The 12,169-nt window shown below is 33.9% G+C and overlaps 2 protein-coding genes across 3 annotated transcripts in view; both read left to right on the top strand.

Annotated features, from left to right (window-relative positions):
* The first annotated feature begins 3,089 nt into the window (after positions 1-3,089).
* Positions 3,090-4,354, top strand: LOC140991799 (serine/threonine-protein phosphatase 7 long form homolog). Its single transcript, XM_073461969.1, has 4 exons — positions 3,090-3,504; positions 3,563-3,665; positions 3,941-4,028; positions 4,115-4,354. Exons 1-4 carry the CDS (start codon positions 3,090-3,092, stop codon positions 4,352-4,354), a joined length of 846 nt encoding a protein of 281 aa, XP_073318070.1.
* Positions 4,355-4,418: 64 nt separating this feature from the next.
* The window catches only part of LOC140959248 (uncharacterized), a 23,590-nt gene continuing 15,839 nt past the window's right edge, over positions 4,419-12,169 (top strand). The window contains exons 1-3 of one of the 2 annotated variants that reach the window (XM_073417129.1): positions 4,419-4,553; positions 4,655-4,946; positions 8,949-9,036. In XM_073417129.1, coding sequence (XP_073273230.1) covers positions 4,434-4,553; positions 4,655-4,946; positions 8,949-9,001 — 465 coding nt within the window. In that variant the 5' untranslated portion in view covers positions 4,419-4,433 and the 3' untranslated portion in view covers positions 9,002-9,036. Of the gene's footprint in view, positions 4,554-4,654; positions 4,947-8,948; positions 9,037-12,169 lie in introns of those variants that run through there. The other variant, XM_073417120.1, reaches the window with a different exon arrangement.

The raw sequence follows: 12,169 nt of genomic DNA, 5'->3' as shown, positions 1-12,169 counted from the left end.
GCGTTCACAAAACTGATAGCTGCTTAAAATAGATCATTGGAAATTTTTTCTTTCGAAATTTTCAATTTTCATTATATGAACAAGAGTTGTATCCTCGATACATCAGTGCAGTCTGATCGTCGATTGAAGTTATAATTAGTTCACAATTATTTATTTAGTAAATGTGTTAGTAGTTGTGACTAGAATAAGTACATTGTTCTCATGAAATATTCTGGAGGGTTTTAGAATTGATTAATTAATTAACAATTAATTAAAATTTTAAATAATGACTATTTAATTANAACATAACTAGAAGTAGGAACTATATTTTTGTAGTTGCTAGTGACAGTTGACTCAGAGCATGGTTTCTTCTCCTGTGACATTGTATCTTCTAAAGAAAGGTGCTGAGAGTTCAATTTCATAGGAGTTCCATGAAGGTCTATATATATTAAAAAAAAATATGTTGGATCATTTAAGAACTCAACTACTCACATTATTAAACTTGCTCTGCCAAAATAAATTCATTGTATGGATTAAAAGTTGACATGAATTTATCTCTCAATCATTTTTTGTGACTGAATGACTGCACTTTAATAAGTGAAAATGGGTGTAGTTGATCTATACAATCCACTAATTTATTATATACAAATCTATCTGTCATCTTTTGTATAAGCCTAAAGGACTACCACAAAATAAAAAAATTAAATGGCAAAAAAAGCAACTGATTTTTTGGCATTGCAACGAAGAAGGGTGTTTTGGGAAAATCAATAAAATTTTATTTTTAAACCCATCATTTATCACATACACCAAACATTGTACAACAAATCATAGTCTAACCAATCATTTACACCAAACATAACATGTATAGTTAGGGGTGTCAAAATGCGACACGACCCGACAACCCGACACGACCCAACACGAAAAAAATCAGGTTCGGGTTGGGGTTTTTCGGGTTCGGGTTAGTGCCATGTTAGGCGGGCTTCGGGTTGGGTCGCGGGTTGACCCGCGAACTTTTTTTTTTTGAAAATATTACCTATATTTTTATATATTGTATGTTTGAATAAAATTTATTGTATATTTATATGATAAATTTTCATAATTGAATATTTATTTTGCATATTTTTATTTTTTTAACAATTTTTTATTTGATTTAGTAAATATACTTTTAATTTTCTACGATTAAACTTTCAAATTTAAATCGGAAATTTTGTTATTATGTGTTAAATTAAAATATTATTTTTATTTTTTATTTTTTTGAATTTTTTTCATTAATTTTTTTAAAAAAATTTTAAATAAATAAATAAAATTCGGGTTACGCGGGTTAGACGGGTTGAGTCGGGTTATACGGGTTCGTGTTCGGGTTGGGGGTTTTCGGGTTGCTTCGGGTTCGGGTTGGGTTCGGGTTGAAAAAAAAAAAATTCGCGGGTTGACCCGAAACCCGACCCGACCCGACCCAACCCAACCCAACCCAACCCACCCGATTGACACCCCTATGTATAGTCAACATATATTATTTATCCATGTCATTCATATTATTATAAATTTTATACTATCTTATCCACGAACCAAGCGGTACCTTAGTATATATTAAAAGGTTGAGAACATGTAACATGATCATACTAGAAAAATACACAAAATTCTCTCTTCCTTCATAAGCAAATTTTCGAGGGTTTTTTAACCGTTTACAGCACATTTTTTAATACTTTAATAAAATAAAGTAAAAAAAAATTTGACAAAGTAATGTGAAGAGGCGTGACTTACAAATTTTTTTTTTAAAATCATATGGCGTGACTTGCCTAATAAATTTTTTTTTTTAAAGTAAGTCACTTGCTTTTACCTTTTAAAAACAAATAATAATACACTTGTGAGCTTTAATTATTTCAGAGTTGCACGCCGCCTCAACACATGTATTAAAAGCTGCAACAACATAGCTTTAATAATTTCGAATTCATTATAATATTATAATTTTTTCTCTACAAATTGAATAATTCATTGTCTCATTTCATTCACCTTTTTCATATTTTTCATCGGTAAGTTCTCGTAAATGTTTGAATTTATTTTTTCACTTCCTGCAGATTTTTATTAATTTGATTTTTTTTTTGTTTTTGCAGGTTTATTTTAGTTCCAACTTATATTAAGGTATGTATACTAACATAGATTATTATGTTAAATATTAAATTTATAAATGAAATTATTATTTATGTTAGACTAATTTTGTAGTGTTATTTAATTTTTTTACAATTTTAATTATTACGTGATTTTTTAGTTATTACTATTTTTTGTAAAGAAATTTCAAAATCGTTCTAACCTTATTCATGGGTAAGATATTTAGAGGTAAATCTGACTCATTTTAGAAACTTTTGATAAATTTTCATTATCATTATTATTTTTTTGAAAAAATGTTAAAAAAATTTATGTTATATGCTATTTTTTCCGTTATTATTATTGTTTTATAATAATTATATAACTGTATAGTTAGATAATAACAATTTTAAATTTATTTGTTTATGTATATATTTATTTCAGATTTAATATGAAAGATTATTTTTATAATGAGAAAAAAAATCACGTAGCTTTTTTTGTAAAAATAAAATATCACGTTTTATAATTTATTGAAAAAATATACTATCCCATATAAAAAACGGAAGTCACGCCTACTTGGTAATAATTTGCATTATTATATAAAAAAAAAGGGGAAGTCACGCCTACACTTCCCTTATTATTTTTTCAAATAAATAATAATTTGCATTATTATTTTTATAAATAATAATGCATGTGTTAAATAAATTGTTTTGTTATTTGAAAATTGGTTTACGTATAGTTAATATTTATATATTATAATTTTTTTATTAATTGATTTTGTAGTTATTATTTTTAGAGAATATTGTGCTAGATAATAATATATTATTCTTGTTATTAATTACAGGATGTCATTATATGATGGACCTGTTGATGGTACTGTTTTTTATCAGCAACAAACACATATATCTAGTTTTATTACACCTAACAACTTGAATAACATCCTAAGAGTACGTAGATCAGATAATTTAATTTGAGAATTGTGGAAAAGTGATTTAATACACCATCGTGTTCGGCTATGTCTACATGAAATGGGTTTTTATAGCATCCTCTGCTGTGGTGATTTTGTTTACGGTAATCATCTGATAACTGCTCTTGTCGAAAGATGGTGCCGAGAAACTCATACTTTCCACCTTCGAGTTGGCGAGACAACAATCACACTACAAGATGTTGCGATAATTTGGGGGCTTAATGTTGACGGTGACCCTATCATTGGGACTGATGTATGCCGCAAGTTTATTGTATGGCAGGGTTACTGTTATGATTGGTTAGGTTTTGTGCCACTACAGACAGACTTTAGATCAAATAGTTTAAAGTTGACTACTTTGTACTTACACTGTACACAAACGATAATTGGTGAAAACAGTACAGACATAGAAGTAGCACAATACTCCCGATGTGTTGCGCTGATGGTTATTGGTGGTTGTATGCTACCTGATTCGGAAGGTTGTGCAGTCAAATTGTTGTACTTATATTTTTTGCAAGATTTGCATAAGTTTCGTAGTTATAGTTGGGCAAGCACTGTACTTGCATATTTGCATCATGAGTTGTGTCATGCATCTGGATCAGGGAAACAAGAAATCGCAGGACCTTTATACATTTTACAGGTATGTTTATTACATTTTTTATTTGAATATATAATATTCTTTGGTGCACATTTATGAAACTCAATTGTTTTGTAGATTTGGGCATGGTCTAGAATGACTCATTTATGTCCTGACCGCTTAGGATACAGCCTAATAATGCTACATGAAAATCAAAATAGCTGTGATAATATTCTTCCAATTCCACCATATTGAGAAAGGTAATAATTGCAACATATGATATAAAATTAATAAAGTCATCTTTATTTTAAAGTCTTACAAACTTAATGTATATGCAGATGGAGTAATTTATTCACGTGGACACATACACCTACGCACTCTGTGCAGATCATTCGTGATGTGCTTGACAAAATGGGAGATGATCAGGTATTTACATTGTTTAAAATATAAAATTTAAAATATGTCAGATATTATCACTTTTGTACATGATTCCTTTTGTTTATTCATTGTAGTTTAAATGGCTCGTATACGACATTGAAGTTGTTGATGTTTTGTCATTGCCCTTAGAATGTAAACATCCCACTCTCTGGCGAAGTGTGTGCCCACTGATATGTTTTCACATTGTCGAGATGCATCGTCCAAATCGAGTTCTTCGGCAATTTGGAATGTCACAAAACATTCCAATACCAGCCTTGACGGAGATCAGTTACATGAATGCTCAAGGCGGGATCGCAAAAATTATGATTGGGTAAAACATCATAGACCAATGGAGGATGCGTGATAAATCGTCATAATCTGATCGTTGACAATGAATTGGTTGAAAATTCTAGCATGACATCTGATTATGAAACATGGTATGATTCTATAACTCGACGTTTCATATCTCCCATCGAGCCTCAACAAATCGATCACGGTTGTCAGCCCGGAGATGCATATTTTAGACGTGTTGTGGTAAGTGCTTGTTCAACAATTTATTTTCAACACTTTGCATTATTCTATTACAATTTATTATTCATGTGTTTGATAAGTTTTTTATTTTTATTTTATATTAGAGAGATGAGGCATCAATTTTCAAGAATTTGTTTGGAGGACTCTCTGTTGACGATCAACCGCGTGAAGCATTAGTTGAATTTGTTAAAAATACTATCCAGACCGATGAGTTACTGTATGAAATGTCCTTTAGAACACCCGAGCAACAAAATCATGATGCTAGGTCTTCAAACAGAAGGCGACGACTGAGAAATGATGATGTAGTCGATGACCCATCATTCTCGACCCCTGACTGGCGACAAAGCATGAGTACACAATCTCCCACGACTCATTCCTGGCCTCACACCTCACATGGTACATGTTTTTATTATCTAAATACTTTGTTTAAATTCACATTCATGTTCTTATTCTATTGGAACTTTTCAAGTTCATAATCTTGATTTTGATGTTAACAAAACTTGTTAATTTGTGTTACTAATAATCTACCTTAGTGTGCAGAAGCTAGGATCAGTCACGAGCTGTTTACATCGCAAACTGAATACCTAACTGATCGCACACACTGAATCACTCTAACTGTTACGTCAATTGAGCAGTCCAGCTGATTGTCCAGTTGATAGGTGGTTCAGCAGGAGAACCTCAGAAGCCTGGCCAGCCGAATGAGTGTTCAACTGATGAAGAAACCCAACTGATCAATTCAACTGAACGAGAGTGAAATCAGTTCAACTGACGACTCAACTGATTTCACCAGCCCAACTAAAGATCAGTTCAGCTGACCAGTCCGAAGCATCAGTCAGAATCTTTCGGTTGTAGATGAAGACAAACTCTTTCAGTGGATTCCAGCTGTGCGTGAAGGTACAAAGCCATTGTCCAGTCAAAGGAAAATAATAGACGTTGCATCAGAGCATTAAAGACAAAACGTTTCAGAAGGGCAGTCGAAAATTCGAGACACAAAGTCCAAGAAACGAAAACAAGATGCAACAGATACAATAAATGAGTCTAACTGTACGATCAGTTTTTCCCGTCTATATAAAGAGAAGATCAGTGAAGACTCAACAACAACAAGATACAGAGAGAAAAAGCTTAAACGCAAATAAGAGAGAAAAGAAAGGGCACGCACATTGCAAATCAGTTTTCAGAAGCAATCAGCTCAAAGGGACACTTCAACGTGTTATCAGCTTAGTATAGAAGTTTATATCCCTCAGTGTGTGAGAACATCCTTGTTCAGTTCTCACACACGCAAACACTCTCAACCACTCAAATATCGTCTTGCACAAATAGATTAAACTTGTGTATGTAGTCTTTGACACGTAGACGTTAAAGAAGTGTTGTCTGGAAGGGGCTTCCTTCAGTCGTAGCTACGAGTTCATTTTAGGCAGTAGTGTAAGTCCTAGCTGAGTGGGTTTGTACGAAGAGTTGTATAAATCAAAGTCTTCTAGTGGATCCTACCCGTGGAGGTAGAATGGGTGACGTAGGAGCAGTTGAAGTCTCCGAACATCCATAAACATATCTTGTGTATTTAACTGACTAACTTTTGTTTTCAAATTGTTTTGATCAGTTAGACTATCCGTCAGTTCAGTTGTCACCATAACTGAACTGATGAATGCAAAAACTAATCTACCTTTTTTCAGTTATTCAGTTTACATAAGTTAAAATATTTTCTAATAACAGTCTTCTTCACGAAGAATTACTTCGAGTTTCTTCCGCTTGGTTTTAAATCAAACTCGATTTAATTCATCGATGTTAACATTCTTAAAACACGAGCTATTGCAGCTCATTGGAGAATATAGTGTTCGAAATGCCTTCGAAGGCACTAACACACTCGATCCTTCAATTGGTATCAGAGCGGGTTGTTCTAAGAAGAACATTTGAAGAAAATTGTGTTTTAAAATTTGTTACTTTAAAATAGTGTTAAAAGCTATTTAAAAGTATTTCATACAATTTTCAAAACTATATGAAAATATTTATATGTCGCTCTTTAGCAAAGAGTGGAGAGGATTGGTTCGGTAACTAACGTTGTAGCCACATCTCTAGACTCTTAGTTTTGAGGTTTTAATCAGCCTGCAGCGGACTGAGAATCATCTGCAAAGGTGCACAGCTAAACTGCTCGATGAACAAGATTTCAGTTGCAAGCCTACCAGGTCAGCTGTTCTTCAGACAAAACTCATTCATGTTGGGATGTTGGTCAATTTAATCACCAACTGAATTCCACGTGAGCCTAGTCAGAGTCTGCTCGACCAGTTGAGTAAGCACAGATGTCAAGTTCAAAGCAGTTTAACTCGTTTCTCTAGCAAATTGAATTCACAACCTATGCAGCATTTCAAGCAGTCAAACAACCAGTTGATGGTATATCCAGTTCTATCGCATAAACCAACTGATATCTGATGTTGTTTAAATTATGCTATTGTTGTAACAATTTTTATTTTTCAACTGATGTATGTACTCAGATGTAAATACAAGGAAATTCATTTAATAAACATCATGTTTGTTCAGCTGTGTTTCGTTGTGACTGAATGAATATTTTCAGATTTCTTGTCTACATTACTTGAATTATTATAACATTTGAATGAATGACTAGATAAATATCTTTCAAATACGGGTTTTCATTCAGTCTCTGAGGGGGAGTTTTTATTTTACCCTCAAACTGAAAATCGTTTTATTTAATCAGTTTTTAAAATTCAGTTGTCGAGAAGAATTTTTTTTGTCAACTGAAAAGTGATTTCCTAAATTTTTTTTTTTAATTCAGTTTTGGAGAGGGAGTTTTTCTTATCCTCTATTTCTAAATGGTTTTCAAAACTTCTTTAATTCAGTTCTTGAGGGGGAGCTTTTAACGATGTTTGAAAGTACTAACCCTTGAACTGAATATATTGTGTTTAACTACTCAATTTTTGTGATCATCAAAAAAAGGGAGATTTTTGGAACTTTTCAAGCTCACAATCTTGATTTTGATGTTAACAAAACTTGTTAATTTCTGTTACTAATAATCTACCTTAGTGTGCAGAAGCTAGGATCAGTCACGAGCTGTTTACATCGCAAATTGAATACCTAACTGATCGCACAAACTGAATCACTCTAACTGTTACGTCAATTGAGCAGTCCAGCTGATTTTCCAGTTGATAGGTGGTTCAGCAGGAGAACTTCAGAAGCCTGACCAGCCGAAGGAGTGTTCAACTGATGAAAAACTCAGCTGATCAATTCAACTGAACGAGAGTGAAATCAGTTCAACTGACGAGTCAACTGATTTCACCAGCCCAACTAAAGATCAGTTCAGCTGACCAGTCCGAAACATCAGTCAGAATCTTTCGGTTGTAGATGAAGACAAACTCTTTCAGTGGATTCCAGCTGTGCATGAAGGTACAAAGCCATTGTCCAGTCAAAGGACAATAATGGATATTGCATCAGAGCATTAAAGACAAAACGTCTCAGAAAAGAGTCGAAAAGTCGAGACACAAAGTCGAAGAAACGAATTCAAAATGCAACGGATACAATAAATGAGTCTAACTGTACGATCAGTTTTTCCCGCCTATATAAAGAGAAGATCAGTGAAGACTCAACAACAACAAGATACAGAGAGAAAAAGCTTAAACGCAAATATGAGAGAAAAGAAAGGGCACGTTTATTGCAAATCAGCTTTCAGAAACAATCAGCCAAGAGGGACACTTCAACGTGTTATCAGCTTAGTATAGAAGTTATATCCCTCAGTGTATGAGAACATCCTTGTTCAGTTCTCACACACACAAACACTCTCAACCACTCAAATACCGTCTTACACAAAGACGTTAAACTTGTGTATGTAGTCTTTGACACATATACATTAAAGAAGTGTTGGCTGGAAGGTGCTGCCTTCAGTCGTAGCTAGGAGTTCAGTTTAGGCAGTAGTGTAAGTCCTACCTGAGTGGGTTTGTACAAAAATTTTATAAATCAAAGTCTTCCAGTGGATCCTACCCGTGGAGGTAGAAGGGGTGACGTAGGAGCAGTTGAAGTCTCCGAACATCCATAAACATATCTTGTGTATTTAACTGACTAACTGTTGTTTTCAAATTGTTTTGATCAGTTAGAGTATCCATCAGTTCAATTGTCACCATAACTGAACTGATGAATACAAAAACTAATCTACCTTTTTTCAGTTATTCACTTTACATAAGTTAAAATGTTTTCTAATAACAGTCTTCTTCACGAAGGATTACTTCGAGTTTCTTCCGCTTAGTTTTAAACCAAACTCGATTTAATTGATTGGTGTTCACATTATTAGAACACGAGCTATTGCAACTCATTGGAGAATATAATGTTCGAAATGCCTTCGATAGCATTAGCACACTCGATCCTTCATATTCAACAATATATTTATTTCACCTTCAGTGGATGATCCTTCGCATGGTACGACTACACAGTTACCCGTAGCTCTTGGTTGAGCTTCCACTTCACATGGTACATTTTTAAATATCAACGCAATTTTTTTATATTATCGAAGTATATGTTTATTTGTACCTCCACATACTTATTCAACATCATATTTTTTTAACTTTCATGAGAGGGAACTTGTTGGAACATTTCATGTTCGCAATATTGATTATGATGTTAACAAAACTTGTTATTATATTTCTAACATATTTACTAATGTGTGAAGTTGCAAACACAAGAAGCAAACTTAAACTGAATTTAGCCAAACTGAATTTCTGGCGAGCCTTGATGTTTTGATGATATCTCCCAGCTGGATGATTCAAATGACAATCAACCAATTGAACTGATCAGAAAACTTAATTTGAAACAAGTCGTATTTCACGTCTGTTGGGCAAAATCGGATGTTACCTAGGTCAAACTGATCGTAACTGATCGCACGAAGACAGCAATCCGTTGGGTTTGAGCAGCTGCGGTATTTTGGTTATATCTCTCAGCTCCATTATCAAAATGAAGCAATTCAGTATTCGTTGAAAAGATAAAACAATGATCTACAAATCATCTTCAGAAGTCAAAGTCTGAATCAAAGCTTAAGATGATGATAAATGACGATGAAACTACAGGTTCTGCACAAACTGAAATCAGCTATGCTGATTTCAGAACACCAGCTGAACTGAACTGAACCAGCTGCTGACCAACTCAACTCAACTGAACCAGCTGCTGACCAACTCAATTGAACCAGCTGCTGACCAGTTGAACTGAACGACCAGTTGAGTTTACCATAGTTGACAAGTCGGGAAAATGTCCAGCAAGGCGAATTTGACCATTGCAATTTCAGAAACAGTACAGAAACTTTCCAAACGGTCATATTCTTGTGTCTAACGTATATATCATTGTTGGAGACTATAAATGCAACGTATTGAAGATCAAACAAGAGATTTTGAAGGGGATTCAAAGCATGGGCAGTTAGCATGTATATATCAGCTAGTTGAGAGCACAAGCCCTTGTGTGAGGATACATTTGAGATGTACACTGTAACTGATAAATTCCTCACACAAAATCACTCACACATATACAAGAGAGTTGAACTTCTTAGTTGAGTGAGTCTTTTCACAAAGACGTAAAACATTGTGTTTGTAGTCTTTGCATATGTGACATTAAACAATATGTTGATTGTGAGGTGCTGCCTACAATATAATCTTGAGTGCTAGGAGTTCAGTTAGACATTAGTGTAAGTCCTAAGCTGAGTGGGTTTGTAAAAAGAGTTGTATAAATCAAAGTCTTCTAGTGAATCCTTTCCAAGGGGAAGAAGGGGTGGCGTAGAAGCATTTGAAGTCTCTGAACATCCATAAACAAATTCATGTCTATTTATTTATTGCATTTACTTATTATTTCCACTGTTTTGAAGATGCATTGTTGAAGCATTTTATGTGTACTTCAAATAGCAAAATATTGCATACAAAGTGTTTGATAAAATGCTTCAACCAAAATATTTTTTTTACTCATTCAACTTGCATATATTTCAAATGCTTTACAAAATATTTAATCGGTTTCTACGAAGGATTGTTTCGAGTGTTTTCCGCTTGATTTCATATCAAACTCGATTTAATTCATCGTTGTTCAATATTTCAAGAACCGAGCTATTGTAGCTCAACGATTTTCACTCCCAACCGATCCTAACAATTGGTATCAGAGCGGGTTTGTGGGGACCCGTACGCTAATCATCTTCTTAATCGTCATTGGGATAATTGGATCAATGTAATTAATCTGGGTCTAAATTTTTTTTTTAAATATAGCGCGGAACGTAATGGAATCAATCTAATATACTTATCAGTATAAAAGTACAAGTCTTGTACAACATACATTCATCTAAATCTAAGGTTCAACAACTAATTATCAAGTGTTCAAACTCTATTTACATCGAAGTCCGTAGTCTCCACTCTAATCACGATCTCTCCTCATCTCTTTGACCCTGATCCTGTCCCACCTGTTTCCATGCACACATACAAACACGACAACAGCCGGATAATTCCGGTGAGAAATACATCCCAGTATAAATCAACAAAACATGCAATCATATAATCGATATAAAAGCATGAAACAAATATCAATAACCTGTATTAAATCTGAAAACATGAATCGATATAAAACTGTAAATCAACTAATGACTCGTCATCTCAGACTCAACTCATCTCTAATCTAGGGATCCCGGTTCCTGGACATTGATATATATATCGAATCTACGCAATAGGAGTCGATCCACCCCTAAGCAACGTCGATATAAGTCAATCATCCAGTGTCTCGGCATATGCGCCACAGACTTGGCATATCCGCCAAAGCTATCCTATGACAATGTGCAATGGGCCAATGACTACTCTGTCACAGTCTGGCCCTTCTGTCAATGACTCTCGTCCAATAGCTATCGGCTATTCTCTATTTTCTATCAATCAATAGATTAATCATATCAATGTCATACAATTGCAAATATCAAAGCAATAAAGTAAGGTATGTGGTTTTAGGGAAACCAGAGTCCAATCTGACTCAATTTAATCTCCCGGTCAACATTGATTTATACCTTTCTTTCGTAGTCTTGATCTGCAGAAATGGAAGTTCTGAATTCAAGACTGTCTCTATCAATCTGAAATGACATATCGAGAATAATAATATCAACATTCCATTCCCAATTCAATACTGAATCTGATCACTTTGAATCTAATTCAAAATCAACGGCATAACGGCACAATCCCGATATCCCCGTCAATACAATATCACTAGATATCAATTACAAATCATAACCCATATGCAATATAGTCTGCAATCAATTCAAAGTTCAAATCTGACCAATTTCAATCGATATAATCAGAAATTCATAACAATTCCATAATCAATCTGTTCTTCGATCCGACTTCGATTATGCAATGTTTAGTATTCCCATAACACATAATAATAATCAAATAATAATTCCTCCAATATCATAATTTCAAATGATAACAGAACTCAATAAAACTTACATCCAGTTGTAGCTGTCAACGAGAGGAGTACAGTATTGTGTCTGGATTTAAAATCTGATAACCGAATCTTTTAAAATCACAACTTTAAGCTCAAAATAAACTTGAAGCTTTTCAAAGGGATTTCTCTATGGAACTCTCGGTTTTTCTGCTGAAATTGTTGAAGAAATGAGA

Source organism: Primulina huaijiensis, chromosome 2 (assembly GCF_012295235.1).
Source record: "Primulina huaijiensis isolate GDHJ02 chromosome 2, ASM1229523v2, whole genome shotgun sequence".
Classification (NCBI taxonomy): Eukaryota; Viridiplantae; Streptophyta; class Magnoliopsida; order Lamiales; family Gesneriaceae; genus Primulina; species Primulina huaijiensis.
Note: the sequence above shows the minus strand (reverse complement) of the source record. Positions and strands in the feature narration are given on the sequence as shown.